Below are 21,986 nucleotides of genomic sequence, written 5' to 3'. Positions count from 1 at the left end.
CATCAAAAGGATGGTCTTGCTGTAAGCGGTGAGAGAAGCCGCGGAGTTACCCGATTGGGAAGGCCCGTCCGCGGACAACTTGGAGAAGCCCTAAAGGAAGAGATGGATACTAGGTATGCGATATACGAGAGGAAACTAACAGTGCAGGCCTAGACAGAATAGCGCACAGGTTTCAGTGGTATATAAATACTCATAGACCCCCAATGTTCTTATTGTATCTGCATCAATGTCTGTCCCGACCACACGCCCTTCTCTTTCGCTGGATGAGTACGCTCGCCAACATTCATTCAGAAAGCCTCCTTGTACCCTCGCTTACAGAGTATATCGGAATTCTGGCGATCCCATGATCACTTTCTCTCCGCGGTCTGCCTTCCGGTTGCTGTTCCAAAAATGGAGACTGAGAATAGAAACGACAACCAAGACGAGAAGCTGGCACCTATACATAGGAAGTTGTTAGTCAGTGGGCTTCCCCAGCATATCTATCACGGAGAGTAGAGGGACCGTACGCAATTGCTGCCCAGATACCGGGAATATACGCTGGCGCATCTTGCCTGCGAAAGACGAGACTCCCTGCAATGCCTCCTACGCCCCCTAGACCGACTAGAGTTGCACTTGCAAGAGCCCGCATCCATTGACCTCGGATGTTATTCGCTTGGTATGCAAGCGATGCGGGGATGTTAGCATTGGCTCCAGCGACAGTGACGAACACCCCGAAGAATCGGACCGCAGGGTCTTTTGCAAAGCCCATGATTGGAAGGCCAATAAGGGTGATGATGCTATTTAGTGCGAGGATAGGACCACGGATGCGATACTTATCCCCAACCCAGGATGTAGCCCACATGAGCAACCCAGCTGCAATGTAGGGTGGTGCACCCAAGCATTGAGCTGCAGCAACGCTGAATCCCATGTTCTCACGTAGGATGATTGGCAGGAAATATGCAATGGCGTAGGTAACGGTCGTCAGCGAGCTATTTTGTGCCACTATCGTTAGTTCTATGACCAGGATCCAGGCGGACGGGGGTACCCCTCTGTGTCCATACAAGAAAATGAGCCCGAAGCCCCAGATCTTGGGGTCCAATGCTGGGGAAAGGAACTTTTTCAAGCTGAATGGTTCAGGATTCGCGTCTGCTCTGTCTCGATTCAGGCGTCGGATAATAAATGCGCATTCCTTTTCCGTTAGGAATCCCCACGCATGGTGGCCCTTGTCTGGAAAATCGACAACAAAGATTAGGCAAAGAAGGCCAACAATAAAGGTCAACTGCAGATCCCGTAAGGCCGTATCCCAATAGAGAGGCAGACAAGACCTACAACACCCTGCATGATGAATATCCAGCTCCAGGCTGCATGGCCTTGGAGTCCTTTCATCTGGCTGAACCCAAAGGCCAATATTCCTAGTCGTTTGGTCAGATGAAATGCTAATGTGGCGCGACGGAACGGGAAATGGTATACCTGAAAGTGCTCCAGCAACGGAACCGATGATGTAAAACAACGAATAGCGCTGCTGAACTTCATCTAGTCCAGCCAGGCTAGTCAGTATACATCAAGGTGGACGGGAGTACATCACCGTACGCACATCGGGAATACCATGTAGACAGGAGATAGACGGTGCCTGGGAAGAATCCAGCTTCTAGGACACCAAGTAGTGCACGCAGCCCAGTCAGGACTTTCCAATTCGGGGAATACGCAAATCCCTGCGGCATAAGTTACCTGAAAGCTCTTTCCGGAAGGAATACCTAGTCATCAGGAGACATACGATCATCACCGCACCCCAGGAAAGGACAACAGAGGATATGAATATTCTGGGGCCAATCTTGCGGATAACCGCAGTTGCAAGAGGCTGAAAGACCACATAGGTAACGAAAAAGACTAGAACCATGATGGACTGCCGTGGGTTAGTTCATCTTTCTCGCAGTTTGGGTCTCATCGAACCGACATATCGGAATCCAACAGTCATGTCCAAGTCCTCGAGCATTCTATGAGCCGGCTCGTCAGTTCACTTCAAACACGGATAGGGTGGCTGCCACGCACCCTACAATTGCCGCCACAGACACATTGGTTCTATCCATAAGGCTGATGCAGTAGGCCAGACCACATATGAGAACCAATCTTCGATCCACTCTGTGGATGATTTTGCGCTGCTCCTCATAAGAGTATTCCTCGTCATCATCGATGTTGATCTCATCCCGCTTTTCGGAGGGAGAGTCGACGTTCTCAATGTTCTGGGTTGATCCCTTCTCCATATCTGCCGACATCTCTAATAAGCCTGCTCAATAGAACACTTCTTTGGTTGATATGATTCTCGACGGCTTCTCCTCTGGGTCTTTGGAGGACAACGTCCAACCTCACTTTATACACCTCGTCATGGCGCGTGCCTACTAAAATCAGTGACGCGTGGGGAATTGGATTTCACCCTATCAGCCCCTTACCTGGTAACACTCGTGTCACATTCTTCAAGACAGGTAGAGATGGAGATGCGGGGTGACTTGGCGTCTAGGTCAAAGACGCCCATATCCAGTGATGGTCCAAGTGAAAGGCGGCTTGCAATGAAGGCCTCCCTTCTGCATGGACTTCCTCCATGAGCTGCCCCTCAGTATTGTCCCCACAATAACCAGCAAGCAAGCCAATATGCTTCATTAGTCTCGACCTATCTACCCCAGTGGCGACCGATCAGGATGGACGTGGTCCCATGCCCATCAAACGAGGGGGCCAGCTTCCCCGGATTTGCTCGTCCCGGTACTAGTGCAGACTAGCGGGGCATAGTAAACAAGAGTAGGCGTTAGATTTATTGCTATCTAGGGTTTTAAACCGCGGGGCTAGATGCTCGGATCATCTGAATAACGTTTGGCTTCGTACTAGACTTCGTTCTCCCCAATATTCTCCGACTTGTGTTACGGGATTCAGAGTTTCAGGGGGGGGGGGTCTCGAGCACCAAAAGAGTCGGTTTAAGAGTGTCGATAAATAGCGTTCTCCTGAGCAGTTTCCCAATCACCGTGGACATCGGGCCTTTTACCCTCCCAGGATAGACACTAGATGCGCCTTGTTCCTTGAGGCTTTCTCCTTACCTCGGTCTCGGCTATACCCCTTCAACGCGATGCCCTTTCGAAAGCTTTGGTCAAGTAATGCTGCTGTGGAAGCCAAAACTGCTTCAGTATATGAACCATATTTGGTATTCAACAAGCACATCCTCATTAGGCAATGGATTCTCTATCGCGACTATACAAGCCTTGAACGGGTATAGTATTGTCCCCACAGTATCAACCCCACTTCTGACTCTATTCTGAGGGGTCGATCCTTATCTCGGCCCTCGGTCTTGGTGCTCTCTCTATGCTGTGGTGGGCATGGATTGGAGTAAGGACAGCGCCCCGAACAGAGTTGTTTATGGGAGTTTTCATCTTTTTTTACCATATTCGTCCACCTACGTACTTCAAAGGTGGATGAGATAGTGGCAAAACAGCGGTAGTAACTACAACATAGGTCTAGAGCGTGGCATATCAATCGCTTTCCTGACCCAATTTAAGTGGAGAGGTGGGGAAGCCATCGTATTAAGCGTCTGAGAGCAGATCCTCATGGCATAAGTGTTGTGCATACTCGTTGTATGTCAAATGTAATGCCAGAGACACTCCGTAGTCTGGAAATAGAAAACATGACTGTCATACCCCTCTCCGAGGAAGACTACACAATTTAGGAACGGACAACCTGAGGCAGCCGGACAGTAGAGAATCTTCTCATTATAATACCCGACATCGATACCTCCGATGGTCGACTCGGCTACCCTAGCATACCACCCAGAATGCTCTGCAAAAAGGCAAATATCTCTTCGCCTAGAGTCAGAACCGTGGCCGGATCCAACTCACTCAAGACCACCTGCTTCGTGCGGCAGCCTTCATCAACATCCTCCCCGTTCAGCCGTTCAGATACCCAGTTCATTGCGCTCGCGGATCCAGCAATGGCCTCAGAAACATGTTCGCCAACCCAATCGCGGTGGTATTCGATTCGGGCCCCCTGTGAGCAGTACTTGTCTACCAGCATATCGGTGTCTTCGACAGGGCTCACTTCATCTCCCACGGCTTTGTACACAAACAGCGGCACGGTCGGCGTATCCCGGATGCCCATTTGGCCGGAATAATGAAAGATTGACTGCGGAACAGGATCATAAAACGACTCCTTCCCGTTCTTGAAATAAGTGTACATGTCTTCATTCCCGCCAACGTCGCCGGCTCCGGAAAGGCAACTATTAGCTGCAGCCCAGAACTTGTCTGCCTTTTCGGGAAGCAGATTTTGATCCAGCCATGTTGTGAGGTTGGGATATGCCTTGGCCTGTCCGTATATGCCAGAAAACGCCAGGCCAGTGAAGGAGCTATTGTTGATTGTTTCAAGGACAGAGCTAACATTGGGAGTGAGCCCCCCCAACGCAATACCAGCGAAGCCGAGCTCTGGTGCATATGTTGGTTGGAGCTCAGCAGCCCATGCAGAGGCGAGAGCACCGCCAGAATATCCCCAGAGGGCGTATCGGGGGTCCTTGGATAGTCCAACACGGGGCGCCTCCTTCAGCACAACGCGGACTGAATCCAGTGTTGCATGACCAGACTGTAAGCCAGCGGTGAATTGTGCTTCGAGTCCCTCATAGTCGGTAGTCAACACCCACCATCCTTTGTTGAGGGCGGCAGCGATCTGACAAACTTAGCATGTTCCGTTGTCTAGAGTACATTATGGGGCTCTGAGGAGCTTACAAACGGAATGTCCGTTGATGTATTGGTCTCGGGAAGGCTGAAGCCCCCAAAGCCGTCTGATGTTCGCGCCTGGACTGTGTATGAAGGACTGCAGTCTAGAGAAGCGCTGTCATAAGGTGTCTGATAGGCGAGCAATTTAGATGGGTCTGAATTGTAAGGCTCGATTAAAGTCACCACGGCGCCGACAGGGTCCCCCAGACTGTCAGTGGTGCGATAAAAGTACTGGTATGCCGCCTTTGTTGAGACATTAGCGGGAATGGATGACAAGAATGGCTGCAGTTGTGCCGGGATCTCGCGAAACCGAATCAGGTCGCCAGGCGAGTAACTGGCAATATCATCGGGCTGATCATACCAAGGATCCTGGGATGGGGGGATGGGGTTGGCAGAGACTAGTAATACAAGACAGGCTGCAATGACGGATCGCATGTTTATGGCCGACATGTCGCTTGGGGGTGCATCCAGCTATGCCGCGGTGCTGCTCTATATATACTATGCTACATGCTCCTCTTTATGTTCACGGCACATTCTACTGCTGTGCTGGATGACCTGGCTGTATCCTGACTCTTCGACAAATACTACCCTGGATAGCGACATTGTGCTGATCCCCCGCACTGGCTTCATTGATCATCTCGTTCCACTGCCTAAGCGAAGCAAACAAAGCTGTGCTATTGGGCGATAGCTGCTGGGAGCTGAACTGCCACCTTGGCTCTGCAATTAAGTGAGCATCGCGTGACTACTGTCAGTCAGGTCTGTCATCAACAAGTTTCCATGGAGGGTAGTAGCTCACAACATATGGCGACGTCGTGACCTGCAGGAACCGGAACACGGAGAAGAGATAGAGCGAAGAACTCTCGCTCAAGGGTGGTTGTTGTATTTATCTTCCCAGTTCTATACTTACCACCATCTATATGTGGTGATCTATTTGGCTACATGGCCCCTGGCAAGGTCAAATGCGGACTGGTGATTTCTCCACGGAGGAAAATTCGCCGTCTAAAGGGCCAGGCTAAAAAAGGAGTAGGTCAAAGCTTTCCATTCAAGCAGGTAGGTACGTATGGGATTTGAGCAAACTGTTCGAAGATGTAACGGAATTTCAGGGTGACTTCTACAAAAGGTCATGCATCGAGAAAGCGGACGAGGGTACGACCCAGTGACCTAGGGGGCTCTTTGAAGCGGGAGATTCACAGAAACTGAGCTTCTAGAATGGCTCTGAATATCATTCACGAGCCCAGGGAGCTATTCACACTTTGATATATATGTTAGCACCGTTGGTGATATCTGTTGTTGATCTATCAAGTCGAAAATCAAGAGCAGGTTGGATCCTTGTCCTCTTATTTGTTCTTTTGTAATGGCCTGTTCAATCCCCAGTAACAGCTGCCATATAGTTAAATTCATCCCTAGGTATTTTCTTGCAGCTCCAGTCTGGATCAGCGTACTGGTTTTTCTCCTGCCTGTTGTAAAGACACCATTTTCTCTTGTTAGCTCTAGCACAACCACGTCTTCTGCACTGGACTATGTATCTACAAGCATCTCAGGGGTTCCACTTGATTCTAATATAAAGTATCATGGAACTACATGTGTTAATACAGTGCTCCGTTTAGCTTATCCTAGTTCATATCCAGATGCCAATGGCTCGTTGCGGCACTCGCCGAGAAGCGGCGCTCGGTAGTTGCCGAGCAGCGAAATCGTGACCTAGCCATCTTGATGGACTGTAGGCAGCCATAGAGGCGCAGCAATGCATTCCATGGATCTGATGTCTGCAAATGATTAACATCTGGTAGCCTAACCTCACAGTGGCCTGAATTTATCTCATATCGGCCTTGGTCCCAGGGTAGGGACTTGGCAGTTGTCCCATTGAGTGGGCTACTTCTCATCGAATTTCTATTTAAGTACGGAAATGTCCAAGGACCTTGGTCCAGTTTCTGGTCCATGTCTACGAGCCCTTCCTAACAGATATCCACGACCAATACGCGTTTCCACGCATCGGTACATTACAACAAGAGCGTCCGAAAACTATCCAGCCCTATACAAGGCTACAAGTTGGAAAGACAAAATGGTGATGAAGCCCTGGATCATTCTTGGCTGCGTGGCAGCAGTCTTCTCAACCGCTGCATCCTCAAACGTCCTTCAACAACAAAATATCCCCCTTAGTCTGGCTCTCGATATCGCCCAAGAGGCCGTGCAGGCCTGTGCCCAAGAGCAATACAGCGTGTCAGCAGCTGTTGTTGACCGTGGGGGTGTGTTGCGCGCTCTGCTTCGGGCTGATAATGCAGCCATTCACACCCCTGAGGCGGCGCGCCGAAAGGCCTATACGGCTGCGTCATCGCGTACAGCAACAAGCACCATGGTGGAGAATATTCAAAATCCCGGCGCTTCTCAGCTTGTGGCAATTGACGGCTTCCTCATCCTGGGTGGTGGTGTACCAATTACCGTCGGCAATGAAACGATTGGCGGAGTCGGTGTTGGTGGTGCTCCCAGCGGAGATTTTGACGAGGCCTGTGCAACAACTGCACTGAAGAAAGTGGCAGGGCGGTTGGAGTAATTCGACTGGTGGACTCGCTGTCGTCTTGGAGAAAGGGATGTTGTCTAGACCAAGGGCCTCATTGCCCAACCATCCCTTGCGTCTGTTAGTTTGATATTCTTCTTGAGATATCCTTGGAATGTCAAGCCAGGTTTCTGATTTGTCTATGATGTCTCGAACTGGACTGTGCTCGTTCCTATCCTATGCGTGAGGCTGGCGCAGAGAGACTCTTTTTGGGATAGAGAAATAATAGATGAGAACCTGGTGTGTGAAGATCTATTCGGATGACAGTCTGGTCCCTAACATGCCTTGTGTGTCTGTGGTGTGTGTAATTAGTTCAGTATTGTAGTTGCCATTGATATGTGTGTTATAACTATGCTTGCGTTCGGCAGAGTGGTCGTGGAGGTTGACCAGGTAAGAAATATATGTCTTAATGATTCGTGTGGTTGAGATGGTTTCACCAAAACATCAGCAACTATTCACCATATAACTTACTTCCTTATTCTCCTATTATGACGAAAAGAGTGTGCATTTGTCAAGTCGCTTTAATATCCCCCATTTTCACCAAGTGGATAAAATCCTATATAAGTCTTTCAGGGACATACGTGATATCTATATAACATGGCTAATCACTGGCACATCCAATCCGACACGCTACCATTCCATGCAAGAATATGCTCAGGAAAGGATATTAATTTGCGGCCTCACCAGTCCTCCTTTGCTCTCGCAACACTTTTCTATCGCCCATGGAAACTCCAAACTCCCTGACGACGAGCCAGGCAGGAACAAGAGAAACTGCCCACAGTCCGAAGTTGAGATAAATATTACCGACGCTTGCCATGACTGGAATACTGCTAACTCCGTACTACAGCACATATATAAGTCAGTCTCAAACACATTATGGATTGGAATAAAACTCACCGAAACGGCTTGAGCTGCAGATTCCGTGCCTCGAAGTAGACCAGCAATGCGAACGACCTCTTCGTCATCGCTAGCGATGTTTCCGACGACGAAGTACCTGAAAGGAACCCAGTCAGCATAGATCTGGTAAAGTCTGAGTAAGACATACAGGAACATGTAGTTCAACTGGAATCCAGCCACCCAGAAAAGATATACAGCAAACCCCCGACCAAATCCCGCATCTACCCAGTCATAAGTCGGCTGTGTTTTTCTGTATTCCGTGACCAATATTGTTGCCCAGATCCACCATCCTCCCTGGAGACTGAGTATGGTGGCGAATGCTGCACGGCTCCGGATCTTCAGGCGAATCCACTCCTGGTCAAGGTACGCGCCGAGGAGATTGCCTGCTATCAGTGCCATTATTCCGGACAGCAACGAGCCCAGCGCACGGGCACGGACTGAAAACCAAAGTGAGAGATAGCTGAACATGACTGCCTCGGTGAAGACAGCTTGACAGATGAGCGGCACGATCAGCAGGTAATTCCGGCTCACGAACAACTTGCACATTGCCTTCAACTCAACCAATGGGCTGTTGCTGATGCGAAGTTTGACTGGAAGGCCGTCTGATCGTTGCACTCTGGACGGAGAATTCAACAGCAGCCCAGCAAAAGGAGCGATTGCCTGAAGCGCAATGAATATGATGTAGACAGTGTAGGAGACACTCCCGGCAGTCGAGCGCTTGGCGTTGACTCCGAGGTTGATAGCACCGCCAACTATTTGCCCACCGACTCTGAAGCTCAGCCAGAAACCAAGGAATCGTCCTTGATTATATGGCTCTGGATAGGATAGAGCTATCGCACTCTCTGCCATCCAGAAGATTCCGGCAGAGAGACCGCAGAGAGCGGCGCCGAAAATCGTAAGCCATTCGCTGTCAAACCGGTTATTGGTGTAGAGGCCTGCAGCGTATGGTGCATAGCCAATGGTCCCTACGACCAGGGTCCATTTGATCCCGATGTACCGAACAACAACACTGCCAAAGAAGCATGAGACGACCATGAGACAAAACGTGAGCGCATTCGCCGTATTGACGAGGTATGGCTTCTCAGCGCCGCCTCCACCGAGCGAGTTCATTGCTCCCCAAATGCCTGGAGCGAGAAAGTTGCAGAGCCCTAGGACAAGAGCATTGTAAAAGGTAGATCGGTACCATTTTACTATTGTTGTTAGGTTCTTGATTGGAGGAATGAGGACACGCTGCCTACCTGGCTCCTTCTCTCCGTGGCCGATATCTTCGGCAGTAGGTTGTATGGACTTTTCCATCCCGACTAATCTGGATATATTATGAGATGTTGGTGTTTATCAGTGATACCAGGAGCTGGGAGCATTGTTTATAAGGCTGCGTTCATGCTATACGCCCACTAGCGGACAACTGCATTCTAGCTTTTTCAACCGTCTAGAATAAAGTCTCCATAATACCGGGACCTCCACAACTGCAGAGCTACGCGGGTAATTTACAGAAGAACCTTGTGATTGCGTCTTCGATGATCTGGGTGTCGTCGGTTTGAAGGAAGATTACGTGCTCGCACGGCATTTTGGCAACAATATTGACATCTCTTCGGGACAGACCTGCCCCACAAAAGGTACGTATGAAGAACTCCCAACATACAGACTCAAAGGCGCTAGAAGAATAATTTCATTGATGATAAAGGAATCCACCATATATTAATGATCGTATGTATGAAAAATGACAGTAGACCAAGCGCTAGCAATTTCCCTCTGTAATCTTCGGAACACAAACAGGCTCGGCATTTGACAGACCCTTGCTTACAGTGTCACCATCCTAAGCTCCTTGTAACAAGAAGGATTGCGCCACGTTTCACTCCCTATCGTCAGGATGGAAAACAAGGGCGCGAACTTCGATACTTTCCCGGGGGGCTTCATGCTCCGTCGCCGGATCGACAAAGGCAGAGTGCGGGACCCTCCGGGCCCGGCCATCGGTCTTAGAATCGAAACATTTGATCAAGGTGACCAAGTCTGGGGTTTGTCCATACCGGTAGTACCACTCGATATTAGGATTCGGCTTGACCGTACATGTCTCCCCAACCCTATTAGGGTATATGAGCTTGACGGGGAGGATATCGCTGTCGGATACGGAATGCGCGTTCGCGACTGCCAAGGGGCTCTTCAATATGGTTTTAATGGGCCGCCAGACGTTGATAATCTGATATCTCCCCTTGAGAAGTTCCGGTGCATCCTCGGGGAGATGATACAGGACGCGCTCCTTGGCCGCGTCGTAGGATTGGTCGATATGGACACGCTGCACCGGTCCTCGCCTCTCGGACTCGGGAACACCATCATTCTTGGTCTGTCGCCGGATAGTGTGATCGAAAATAAACACTCGAGAAGCACCGGTTCTGGTGAAAGTCCTAATTAGAAAGGGCTCCTTGACTTAGGGCGTCGGTTACGTACGCATCCTTAAGCAACTGCTCCGTCTCTGGATAGTACTCGCTCCTTACTTGATCGTTATCATCAAAGTTCTTCGTCCGGCTTTCATGATAGTAAAACTGGAATCCGTGGCTATCGAGTGTGTATTCGAGTTCTCGACCACTGACGTCGTGAATTATGACTGGTAGGGCTTCCACGGGTCTGTCGTACGTCTCTGGCCGGCCAACGTAATTCGGAGCGAGATGGGAGCCATCCGGCATGACTTTCACGAAGTTCAATGTCGTGTGGACGTCATGAGGTTTCTCCCGGACTGAGGATAAGACATTAGAGCTCGAGGGCCGTGAAGTCTCGACGAAGGAGCTCTGAGATTGGACAGTAGCGGCGGCCATTGTAGATATAGAATGTGAATTAAATGGTGGATATAGAGATCTGCTGATGATAGAACTCAGGATTCATCGGTTATCACAGAGCTTTTATAGCCCTCCGAGTACAGCACCGTGGATTTGTCATATTCGCACGCAATTTCTGACGACAGTAGCTATTTAAAAAAAACCAGCCACTATCAACGAAGCATTAGACACTCTGGTGAAGCAAATGAAGCACCTGTGACACATTCCCCGATGGTGGTGTGGCATAAACGAATAGAATGTACTAGGCATATTATAAATCGGATGTATTTCTAATCCACCACATGGGCCGGCGCAACCCCCGCATCATCGCTTCCATATACACGAACAAGCTTGGTAATACGAGTGCCATCATTCAGAACGTCATCCTTCTCGTCAAGTTTATACCCACCCATTTGAGGTAGCAACACAGTCCAGACATACCAATAAGCAACACCAAACACAACCCTGGTCAAGTTAGTTACTGTAGACTAGGCTGGGGGAGGCATGGCGCTTACACTCCCATCCCAACAATAGCGTATGTCGCGTAGAAAAAATGTACATCACCCTTTCTATCTGCTGGGGGTACGAAAGGCGCAGTCAACAATGCCAGGCAAATTAAGATCCGCAGATAGACGGCCGGTAACCACGCACGGAATGGACGTGGGCGGAGAGGCTCCCTTCGACGTAAGATGATAAGACCGACTGTTGACGCCAATGCAAACAATTGACCTGGATAGCCCTCGACGTCTAGTATGAAGTTGTAGACGTCTCCCTGGGGCGGAAGCGCGATCACGAGAATAGAGGGCACATAATGCACAAGAAGACCTCCCAGAGGTGCCCCAAATGGAGCCGATGATGATAGGATCCTAGGCCACGGCAAAAAGCCTTGCCGAGCAATTTCCTGATTAACCCGTGCCTGTTCCTGGATGTCAATAACGTACACATTGGCGTAGAGGTATACAACCGTACCAGTGCGAATGTCACCACCATCACATTGCCAGCAGCCGAGATGGCAATAGCAATCGGAAATATAACCCTCCCCACGTGAGGACCCAGGACACGTTCGAACAATAGTGCCCCTACAAGCTCTCCGCTCTCCTTGATCTGGTCCAGTGGGATGACCAAAAAGTAAGAGATATTGGCCACAAGATAAAGGGCACTAGCGGTAAGCATAGCAACCGGAGCAACTGTTTTCAATGTCCGAACGGGGTCCTGTACTTCACCCAGAACATTGTTGACATTGTTTAACCCGGCATATGAATATAGGACCTTGAACAAAGACGTAGATAGTAGACTCCAGCTCCATTTCGAACCTTCCCATATTCGGTCGTAAGAGAATGCCGTCAGATTGTCCTGGGACACACCCGAATAATTATGGCGGAAGAGAATGACCCAGAGGCCTGTGACAGACATGGCGGTGACGACAGCAATCTTGGTCCATCCCAGTAGGTTCTGAATCCATATCCCGGTCCTAGGAAAAACGCCGTGGATGATTGTGATGAAGGTGAGTAATCCAACAGCCAGATAGATTTGTTGGCGGTCTGTCGGATCGTCGCAAAGTGCAAACAGGGTGTACTTCGAAAAGATAATACAGTTACTAGCTGTGAAACCAAGCAATACTGCTTGGACCGCGATTAGTGTTGAAGCAAGAAATCGCGGTTTTCTGTATGTATATTCGAGGTAGACCTATGCCACTGGGATTTAGTCATCAACAATCTGCTTTCGCGCGCGGTATGTATACCTTCTCTCCTCCGGATCGAGGAAGCATACACCCATACTCCAGTGAGACGACTAGCCCGCAGGCAGCCAAGAGAGTCCCAACCGTCCAAACAACAAAGGCTAATCCCACGCTGCCAGTAGACCTTACAATGGACCCGGGCGTCGCAAAGATTCCGCTCCCAATCACACGAGATACGACTAAGATGTAAGAGCTCGTCCAAGACAGTGACTGTTCGCGTGGCAAATTCGGCACCTGCGGAATGGAGGCTCGTCGCAGGGTGTCGTACTCCGTCGGACGGTTCCCTAGGAGCGGCTGTTGTTCCATGTAGACCATATCGACAGGAGCCGGATCAGTATTTCCAATGGTTCACACTTCATGAACGTCGAGAATACACCAGGTGACAGAATATAATAATAATGCATTATCTCTATGACCATGCTGACAAAAGGCATTTCCAATCACCAGGCACGCCATCACTGCGGTATATTAGGCACTGTCATGCAATGAGTAGTACAGCATCAAACATGCCGAAGATTGGTCAAAAAGATATGTGCATTAGGCTTACATCCCAACTCCTCACAGCTGATGGTATAGAGCAATTCTAATATGCTTGTACGTCCTATTTTGGTGTAGTACGACAGTTGCAGTGGAAGGGTATTTTTCCAACTTACTCATATATCTTCAACGTCTGTAACTCTCACTTATCAATGGTGATTGAGCCTAGGGTGTTCAGCGTGGGATTTTGTGGCAATATCACAATGGGACGCGATTGGAGCACCATATCAAATGCATGATTACTACTGCTTCACCTGAGACATCCTGTCTCCCTTTTTTATGGGTGCAGATACCCATTTCACTATGGGCTGGGTTTCTCTATTATCGAACTCCAGCTGTATGCGCAAGCATTTTCCCTTATCGTGAGTATTTGCAAGGAAGTGGGTCCTGATTCAACTGATGGGGAGGAAGTTGGTGGCTGTCTTTGGCCATCACATCACAATATCATCTATTGCACAATATTACACCATATCAGTGCCTATCAACCAGCTGATCCAGCCTAAACGGCGCCCCCAACGCAGGTAGGCGGTTCCTGCCCTATGGCCATTACCGGTTATCCTCCGCCGGGCTGATCCCCTCCAAGACAATGTGGAGTCCGCAACGAAGACACCTATAGTTCTTTGCAAAAAGCCTTTGTAATTCCGTTGCGGGGTAACCACCACAGTTCGACCCTATAGTAAAATATACCTACCTGTATATCACTCTGAACCAGTTCAATGGGCTGGCATCAAATGTTCACAGCATTCTGTTTGGAATCTCGTCTTTACCTTAATTATCTCAGCCTTAGAAGCGACCTGTAGCCTATCGGCACTGATCCCAGCGTGGCAATCCGAGTACCCTCATTCAGACATCATGGTTCTCATTAAGTTTAGGTAGCAAGACAGTCCAGACATACAAGTAACGAACCCAAATGCAATCCTGCTTAACTACTGTAGAACAGACTGGGGGTGAAGTTGCATACATCTCCCCGGAATTTAAGGTGGAGCTCCCTGGCTCCCAGCTTGACTGTCAACAACCGTGCCTCCATGTATGCGAAACAGTTCCTGGCAGTTAGCGCACGGATCCCAAAGATTGTTCCAAACTCGCCCGGCCAATCGATCATCATAATATGGGGTCTCTATATATGTACTTGTCACTCAACGCTAGCCCGTGAAACCTTGCCGCTTCATCTGGTGGGCAAGACATGAGGAGCTTGCGAAAGGGGTACGTCTCCCCGCAGCGACCAAATTGTTTGCCGTGCTTCTTGCCCCTCTGTCGGATGGTGGGCGTCCACGCTTGTGACCAATTGGCCAAGGTTAGCAACGGAGATCTAATGATCCCGCAGCGCGCACGGTCTATGACAGCCAGCCAAGGCCTCTCTTAATGCTCCAAGAGAGAACCTGGTTTTGGCTCTCTACGATCAGCTTGCTGCACCAACGTCCGAATACCGCTGTAAGCGGCAGATAGAAAGCACGCATTGTTGCTCCCAGAGGAGCCTGGGCCCAACGAGCTCATGAAGAGCCCAAGGAGATCGGACAGTGCCCAATATCCGATGCCATTGTATTCTGATTTCACTAGCCGATTTCTGGACATTGCACGGGGCCAGTTTTCGTCTGGCTCCCAGTCGATATTCTGGGGCGGCAGGGGCAGGAGATAACTGCGGCCGTCCGGGCAGCTGTTGCACGTGTTAGCTATATCTAGACATGTTTGGATTCATGAGTTCTGCTTAAGTACCGAAGCCGTCCGGACAATGTCTTGGTGTATCAACACCAGGTGGAACCCCCGTTCGTCCCCTGGTGGCTCACGGTACCCTGCAATCATGGCTTAGCATGGCCGAAAGCGAGCACCCACACCGTTCGAATATCGATACGGCCATTTTAGGCAGGGGAGCGACTGATGGAGGACTTGAATCGGTTGGGAGAGGAAGGAAGAAGGAAGAGGAAGCGACCTGGTGGTGGTGGTCGTGATGGGCCGGGATGGGCGACCTTCACGGGTCACTTGAGTGCTAGTCACCGATTGCTTGATAGTGAAGCCTTGGTGGTAAATTTTGTCAACGGGAGTGAACAAGGAAGCCTGTTGGGTTGGATTGTGGGTGAAGTCCTGCAGGCCTCTCGAGATATTAAGGCAGGCAGGCGCTAGGCCGAAAAAGGCAACTATACAATGAGTGAAGCCAACACCCGAGACCATTTCCATTGCGCTTTCCTCCCCGACTGGCAACCGTATTATGTTTTACGGTGGAAGAGCCGAGGAAGCCGCCCTCCATATCCGGAATGGAGTCAATGAAGTGATGCGGCCTCAGGCACCAAGACAGCAAGATGTCCGAGACTTACCTACTCGACCCGGAAAAGCTTTCAGTCCAAGCAGCGCAACCAAATTAAACTGACATCCTGCGCACCTAGATACGTAGGCACGTAACCAATATACGTTGTAGGACGTCCGCTTGCAAATTCCCTTATAACGCAATTGCTTATGCCAACTGATCCATGCTGTTCCTCATCCAAGACGATGACTATCACGTCATCCGCACCCCGACCTTCGCAATGGCTACGAAGTGCGTTGACTCCGAAACGCGATAAATGACTCCAACTACGTTTTGAAAATTACGAGATGATTAGAAATCGGGCTCTTGTTCAATGACGGGCTTTGGAACGACTCGTGCGGCTATCGCGAGGGCCGATCTGGTGGCACATCCTTTACCCAATACACGTTGCCGTGCTGATCCTAGCTTAAAGGACGACCGAGATCCTGCCCTTACTCCTGAGCATCCTGGAATAGTCATTGTCCAGCCTTTCCGAGAACGATTGGACCGACAGCGCCATGGCGGCCATATCAGCGTACACGCACCCCGCGCATCTGGAAGAGAAGCACCACCACTCTATGTTCTACGATGCAGTCACGATAGAACAGAGAGCCTCGTTCCATTCTTCTGCTCCTGCCGACGAATCCGGTGGACAGCATGCACAGAAACCGATACAAAAGGCCCTGCTCCTGAAAAGGGCTCGCGAGCAATATACCCTTGTGGACGATCATGAAATCCCCCCGGTCCTGAATAAAGACGAAGTCCTGGTCAAGGTAATATATTTCAGAGAGTGCAGATACTCAATAAACATCTAGCTAACGGTGTATAGATCCAAGCCATCGGGTTAAATCCCGTAGACTGGAAGGGGCCGTAAGAACCCTCCCCGTTGATCTATCCAACCGCCTGCTAACAAGCATTCACCAGGGCGTACAACTTTGGAATTCCCAGCTTTCCCTGGATCAACGGTCGTGATCTTGCGGGAGTGGTCGTCAAAGCAGATCAGTCGGCACGATTGCGCATCGGAGACATTGTGCTTGTTCCCTCCACCGACTATCGGGATATTCGCAAAGCTGCCTTCCAGGAATATGCCGTAGCTACCCACTATAACGCCGCGCGCATTCCACGAGGAAAGCCGATCCACGCCGCATCGTCTTTGGGGGTCGCATTTGTGGCATCAGCCCTGGCTCTGGGAATATCGCTTGGACTGGACTTCTCGCAGATCGCCGCCTGTCGGGGGCCTAATTTGGTGGATATTATCCGCCAGGTGGACGAGGACCACATCCCAGCTGATATAAGGAACGAATGCTATTCGGGACTGAATGATGTTGAGCGCCTCAAACCAGGACAGTGGATTGCTATCTGGGGAGGTGTGTCAACTATGTTCCCTTACGACTGTGTTGCTCTAACCACTTCTAGCTTCGACAACTACTGGCTTTATCACGCTGCAACTTGCGAAAATGGCGAACCTCAAGGTGATATGTGTGGCTGATATTGCACGTCACGGATCAAGACTAGTCGAACTCGGCGCAGATGTGTTGGTTGACCGCCACAATACAGAGAGGGCGATTGAGATCATTCGTGGGGTGACACAAGGACGACTTCGATATGCGATTGACATAGTGGGACAGGATACGGCGGCACTCCTTCAAAGAGCCCTTGACACCTCTGTAAACGAGGACGGATCGCATGCCCATCTCCTTGGGCTGACGGGGCTGCCGAAGGAGCGAGCAGCCGGAACTATCTACCACACGGTCCCGATTAAAATCTTCCACACGTCTCCCGCGGTCGGATCAAGCTTGGTGACATGGTTAGAGAAGATGCTACAGTCCGATGCTATAGAACTACCGGAGGTTGTTCGCAAACCCGGCGGGCTGGCGAGCATCAATGAAGCGTTGGAACTCCTTCGACTTGGCACGGCGTCAGGAAAACGGGTGGTAGTAGATCTGGAAGCCTAGACATAAGACTAATTTCATTCACTCTCATTCCTCTATATGAACGTACTTCTAATATGTGGCGGGCCAATAATGAACGATCCACGCCCACGAGGTCATATCAAGCAAGTCTCATTGCAACTGCCTAGTACAGAGAGCTCTTATGCGCCACCCGGCCGAGAAGCCAGGGAACATCCATAATTCGCAGCTAAGGGCCCTAATCCAAATCAGGTCCATCAGACGAGGATATGCATTGTTGGAGAAATAGAATACAATCTCCAATTCATCTCATCATAGGTGCCCAGACTGGCGCAATCGAGCACGCGTCTCCCGCTATCCGGGAACGTAGGGAATGAGTAGGCTGGAGTAAAATGATTCACCTGTTCATCAGGCATGTGGAGCGGATGTATTGTTCCCAAGTATTATGGTGAATGTGGACTCTAGGTACCTAGTCTTGACTTTACCACTATTACCGGAGTATGTCATTATAGGGAGAACTCGTTGTCGTGCGTCTCAATATCACGGCGTTGGACCACTACTGAGCCACTCAGTACTCTCCAGATCACAGCCATATTCGTCGATCGCAACTTACAGAACCTTCGCATTTCAACATGGGTTCAATCGATAAGCCAAAGAAGCAGCTCATACTCAATGCATTTGCGATGCAATCTCCCTGCCATCTCAATCCCGGCTTGCATCGCTATCCAAAGGACCAGGGTCCGCGATACAAGTCTCTCCAACACTGGATCTCCCTAGCTCAGAAGCTCGAGGCTGCCAAGTTCCACGCCATTTTCTTCGCCGATGTTCTCGGTGGCTACGATGTGTACAAAGGACCCAGGAATCTTGACCCTACGATTCCAGCCGCGGCGCAATTCCCCATCAACGACCCACTATACAGCATTCCGGCGATGGCTGCTGCCACCCACAGTATTGGATTCGGGGTGACAGCTTCTACGACCTACGATGCACCCTATGCTCTGGCCCGCCGCTTCTCCACGGTCGACCATCTAACCAACGGTCGGGTGGGGTGGAATATTGTCACGTCTTACTTGGACTCGGCGGCGCGGAACTTTGGTTTAGACACGCAGATTGAACACGATGAGCGATATTGCATCGCAGATGAGTACCTCAACGTGACCTATCAGCTGTGGGAAGGCTCATGGAGAGACGATGCGGTGAATACAACAAAGGACGGCGTGTCGGGGTATGCCGACCCAAGAGCCGTCCGCCAGATCAACCACAGGGGCAAGTACTTCAACGTCCCAGGCCCTCATCTATGCGAACCCAGTCCGCAACGTACTCCTTTTCTGTTACAAGCTGGGACTTCGACTGCAGGGAAGGCTTTCGCCGCTAAACACGCGGAGGCTATCTTCCTCGGGGGGCAAAAGCCAGAGCTCATTCGGCCGTCCGTGGACAGTATTCGGCAACAGGCACAGGCCCTTGGACGGGACCCGTCCTCGATCAAGATAGTTGCCGGTGCGCTCGCCATAGTGGCCGAGACAGATCAGGCTGCTCAAGACAAGTTTGACGAGTTGGCGAAGTATGGGGACCCCGAAGGAGCATTGGCACTCTTCGGCGGATGGTCTGGTTACGATCTATCCAAGTATGCCGATGATGAGGATTTCCGATTCGTCGAGCAGCCAGCCATTCGCAGTATGGTCAACCACTGGGCGAGCACAGTGCCCGGAACTGAAGGGAAAAAATGGGACAAGAAGACCATCGCCGAGTACCTTCGAATGGGTGGGAATGGAGCCAAGATCATTGGAAGTCCACAAACAGTGGCTGATGAGCTTGAACGCTGGGTGGAGGTTGGTGATGTGGACGGGTTCAATCTGAGCTATGCCAGTATTCCCGAGACGTTTGATGACATTATCGAATATCTGATCCCTGAGTTACAGAGAAGAGGAATCTTTCACACTGAATATGCAGTGAAGGGAGGGACATTCCGTGAGAACATCTACGGGCAAGGGGGACACTCACGCCTACCGGAATCCCACCCAGGAGCGAAGTATTTCTGGCGAGAGGGAGAAGATGTGCCCAGTTATGTATTGGACCAGGGACCATAGTAAATATATATTGTGTGTTGAATGCACTCGATTGAGTAACATGAGGTATAGATAGAAATATTCTGGAAAATGTGCCCGATACATTCTATAAATAATCTACACGTCCCACCACCCCTCTAGATATGAGCGCAAATCAATCTCATCCGGCCGCTTCAAGTGTGGCGTTAAATCTGCATCTTTCTGCAGTTCTCGGGAAGTCCATCCATTTCCGAAGTACGCAAAACGGTTGCCACTGGGATTCGTGTAGGTATATTCCCAGTCTTCCCAGCGAGGGTCCCTGCGAATATAGTTCAGATGAACAGCACTCCCGGGGAACAGTCCATGGACACGCCCTCCTGGACGACCGCCGTTGTACCAAGAGCTGCAGTTTTTCTGACCAGGAGACGAGTCATCGTTGGCAGTCCACACGGTTCGAGGGTAGAATCGATCACAGTACTCGACAAAATCATCCGTCGCCTGTTTCGATGGGGACATTGCCTTGATCCCTTGGCTTCGCAATTTGCGCAGCAGCTTGGCGATATATGTGACCAGATTTTCGATACTATTTGGGACACTACCACTGTGGCCTGTCGAGTGGGGGCCCCCAATCCAAAGGAGATTCGGAAAACCAGGAGTGGCTACACCGAGGTAGTTGTAAGGGAAACCAAATAGACCGTCGTGTTTCCATGCAGTCTTCAAGTCGACCCCGTCGGCGATGATGGAAAAGGGTGGAGCGTGGTCCACGTTGGCGCCGGTAGCACAGATCACCACGTCCACTGGACGCTCGACTCCATCCGTGGTGACAATTCCGGTAGGTGTGAATCTCTGGATCGGCGTCTGGATATAGCTGACGTTCTCCTTCGTCAGAGCCTCGAGGTACCCTGGACCGGGGGTTGGTCGACGACAGTTGGGCGGAAAGTCGGGGATGATCTTATCAGCCAATTCTGGTTTGTCTTTGATCCGCTGGAGCATGAGTTGTGTCCATTTCTCCCGTTGGTCCCGATTCTCTGGGGAATCCTTGAAGATGGCGCCAAAGCGGGAGAAGTAGCCACTTTCCACCTTCTTGCGGTATGCGAGATAGACATCCGGGTCTTTGAAGCCCTCCAGCTGGTCGGCGGGGAACAAGTTCGGTTCCAATCGACGTACACCTGTTGTGCCGAATGAATCGGCAATCCACGTTTTGTTACGCGCATAGTGATCGACGTGCTCAGCAATGGGCTGGATTGATGGCAACACCTGCAGCCCAGACGCTCCGTTTCCAATCAAGGCAATTCGTTTGCCCTTCAGGTCAACATTGTGGTCCCAGTGCGAGGAGTGGAATAGAGCTCCTTGGTATTCATCCCGGCCAGGGTAATCTGGCAGCTTCCAGGCATTGAAGTGGCCGATGGCGTTTATCAAAACGTCAAGGTACTCGTCGTAGATCTTGCAAAGTCAGCGTTGGTCCATTTGGCCATGACTTCCTCGCCGCCCTACCTTTCCTGGCTCACGCAAGTCCTCGATCGTCACTTTCCACTTGCCCTGATTGGAGATCCATACGGCCTGTTTGATCTGTTGCTGAAACCGCAGGTACTTATACACGTCGTACTTCCGAGCCAGTCCCTGCCAGTAAGCCCGGATTTCGTGTCCTTGGGCAAACTCTTCCGTCCATTGCGTATTCGGTGAGAATCCAGACTGGTATACATGGGCTGGGATGTCGCATCGAACGCCGGGATACGTGTTTTCGAACCTGTACCGCTCAGTTCGCGACCTTTGATGTGGAAGATGTTGTCTTACCATGTTCCTCCCTATATGAGATTAGCATACATGAACATTTTCAAGCAAGATTTGAATCGGTGTGTACGCACCACATCCTCGTTCTTATCGTAGATCCGCAGATCTAGCCCAGGTAGTTTCGCCGGTAGCAACACCCCGGCCGTAATACCCGATAGTCCTGCTCCAATGACGCCGACCTTGATCGGACGAACCTCATCTATCGGATGTTCCTCCAGCTCGAATGACGGCTTCGTGCCCTCCACCTCCTTCTCGGTCACAGACAGCTGTTTGATAGCCCGAGAGAAGTCCCCGGCCGTTGACGACGCATGGCCATTGGGAAACGGGAACACGGGCTGGGGGATGGTCTGTCCTTCAACTGCTGCCATCGGGGAGACTCGTTTCCTGAACGTGGCTGGGATCTTTTTATTGGAGTAAGAGGCAGTTGTACATTTCTGGGGGTTCTTATATTGTCGTCCGGTCCAAATGTTGCATGATGTAGCTCCAATTGCGCATACTCGTGCGGGGTGCCATCCTTCATTTCGTGACTTACTTCTTGCCGGGTATCCTGGGCGTGTTATGGATACCTTTACTCTTGGTATTTCCACCGTCGGATATACTGCGCTCCCTGGACCTACGGTGTTTGGTCAACCAAGGCTGCCGGATGATCGGCTTCGCATCATTACGGCGCAAGATGATGCCACAATTTACGGTAATGCTTTTTGCAAA

The 21,986-nt window shown here is 50.5% G+C and overlaps 9 protein-coding genes across 9 annotated transcripts; 3 read left to right on the top strand and 6 right to left on the bottom strand.

Moving 5' to 3' along the window:
* Window positions 1-457: 457 nt before the first annotated feature.
* ATEG_03551 (uncharacterized protein) lies at window positions 458-2,252 on the bottom strand (the record flags this gene model as incomplete). The annotated part of the gene is made up of 5 exons (XM_001212729.1): window positions 458-968; window positions 1,041-1,168; window positions 1,309-1,512; window positions 1,754-1,882; window positions 2,034-2,252. 5 exons carry the CDS (start codon window positions 2,250-2,252, stop codon window positions 458-460), a joined length of 1,191 nt encoding a protein of 396 aa, XP_001212729.1.
* A 1,516-nt stretch (window positions 2,253-3,768) lies between these two features.
* Window positions 3,769-5,171, bottom strand: ATEG_03550 (uncharacterized protein; the record flags this gene model as incomplete). The annotated part of the gene is made up of 2 exons (XM_001212728.1): window positions 3,769-4,671; window positions 4,731-5,171. 2 exons carry the CDS (start codon window positions 5,169-5,171, stop codon window positions 3,769-3,771), a joined length of 1,344 nt encoding a protein of 447 aa, XP_001212728.1.
* Window positions 5,172-6,780: 1,609 nt separating this feature from the next.
* Window positions 6,781-7,269, top strand: ATEG_03549 (GlcG/HbpS family heme-binding protein; the record flags this gene model as incomplete). Its single annotated transcript, XM_001212727.1, has 1 exon — window positions 6,781-7,269. The coding sequence occupies one exon, from the start codon at window positions 6,781-6,783 to the stop codon at window positions 7,267-7,269; it is 489 nt and encodes a 162-aa protein (XP_001212727.1).
* Window positions 7,270-7,939: 670 nt separating this feature from the next.
* On the bottom strand, window positions 7,940-9,465 carry ATEG_03548 (DUF895 domain membrane protein; the record flags this gene model as incomplete). Its single annotated transcript, XM_001212726.1, has 3 exons — window positions 7,940-8,113; window positions 8,170-8,266; window positions 8,318-9,465. The coding sequence occupies 3 exons, from the start codon at window positions 9,463-9,465 to the stop codon at window positions 7,940-7,942; spliced, it is 1,419 nt and encodes a 472-aa protein (XP_001212726.1).
* A 556-nt stretch (window positions 9,466-10,021) lies between these two features.
* ATEG_03547 (uncharacterized protein) lies at window positions 10,022-10,979 on the bottom strand (the record flags this gene model as incomplete). Its single annotated transcript, XM_001212725.1, has 2 exons — window positions 10,022-10,559; window positions 10,615-10,979. The coding sequence occupies 2 exons, from the start codon at window positions 10,977-10,979 to the stop codon at window positions 10,022-10,024; spliced, it is 903 nt and encodes a 300-aa protein (XP_001212725.1).
* A 290-nt stretch (window positions 10,980-11,269) lies between these two features.
* ATEG_03546 (putative methionine permease) lies at window positions 11,270-13,032 on the bottom strand (the record flags this gene model as incomplete). Its single annotated transcript, XM_001212724.1, has 4 exons — window positions 11,270-11,444; window positions 11,495-11,901; window positions 11,949-12,554; window positions 12,847-13,032. 4 exons carry the CDS (start codon window positions 13,030-13,032, stop codon window positions 11,270-11,272), a joined length of 1,374 nt encoding a protein of 457 aa, XP_001212724.1.
* A 3,018-nt stretch (window positions 13,033-16,050) lies between these two features.
* Window positions 16,051-17,487, top strand: ATEG_03545 (zinc-binding alcohol dehydrogenase family protein; the record flags this gene model as incomplete). Its single annotated transcript, XM_001212723.1, has 4 exons — window positions 16,051-16,305; window positions 16,362-16,402; window positions 16,457-16,899; window positions 16,949-17,487. The coding sequence occupies 4 exons, from the start codon at window positions 16,051-16,053 to the stop codon at window positions 17,485-17,487; spliced, it is 1,278 nt and encodes a 425-aa protein (XP_001212723.1).
* A 587-nt stretch (window positions 17,488-18,074) lies between these two features.
* On the top strand, window positions 18,075-18,933 carry ATEG_03544 (uncharacterized protein; the record flags this gene model as incomplete). Its single annotated transcript, XM_001212722.1, has 2 exons — window positions 18,075-18,667; window positions 18,828-18,933. 2 exons carry the CDS (start codon window positions 18,075-18,077, stop codon window positions 18,931-18,933), a joined length of 699 nt encoding a protein of 232 aa, XP_001212722.1.
* Window positions 18,934-19,625: 692 nt separating this feature from the next.
* ATEG_03543 (flavin-containing monooxygenase) lies at window positions 19,626-21,646 on the bottom strand (the record flags this gene model as incomplete). The annotated part of the gene is made up of 4 exons (XM_001212721.1): window positions 19,626-20,930; window positions 20,982-21,234; window positions 21,282-21,292; window positions 21,353-21,646. The coding sequence occupies 4 exons, from the start codon at window positions 21,644-21,646 to the stop codon at window positions 19,626-19,628; spliced, it is 1,863 nt and encodes a 620-aa protein (XP_001212721.1).
* Between the last annotated feature and the right edge of the window lie 340 nt (window positions 21,647-21,986).

The sequence above is a fragment of the Aspergillus terreus genome, genomic scaffold (genome assembly GCF_000149615.1).
Source record: "Aspergillus terreus NIH2624 scaffold_4 genomic scaffold, whole genome shotgun sequence".
Classification (NCBI taxonomy): Eukaryota; Fungi; Ascomycota; class Eurotiomycetes; order Eurotiales; family Aspergillaceae; genus Aspergillus; species Aspergillus terreus.
This window is presented reverse-complemented; position numbering and strand designations above follow the sequence as displayed.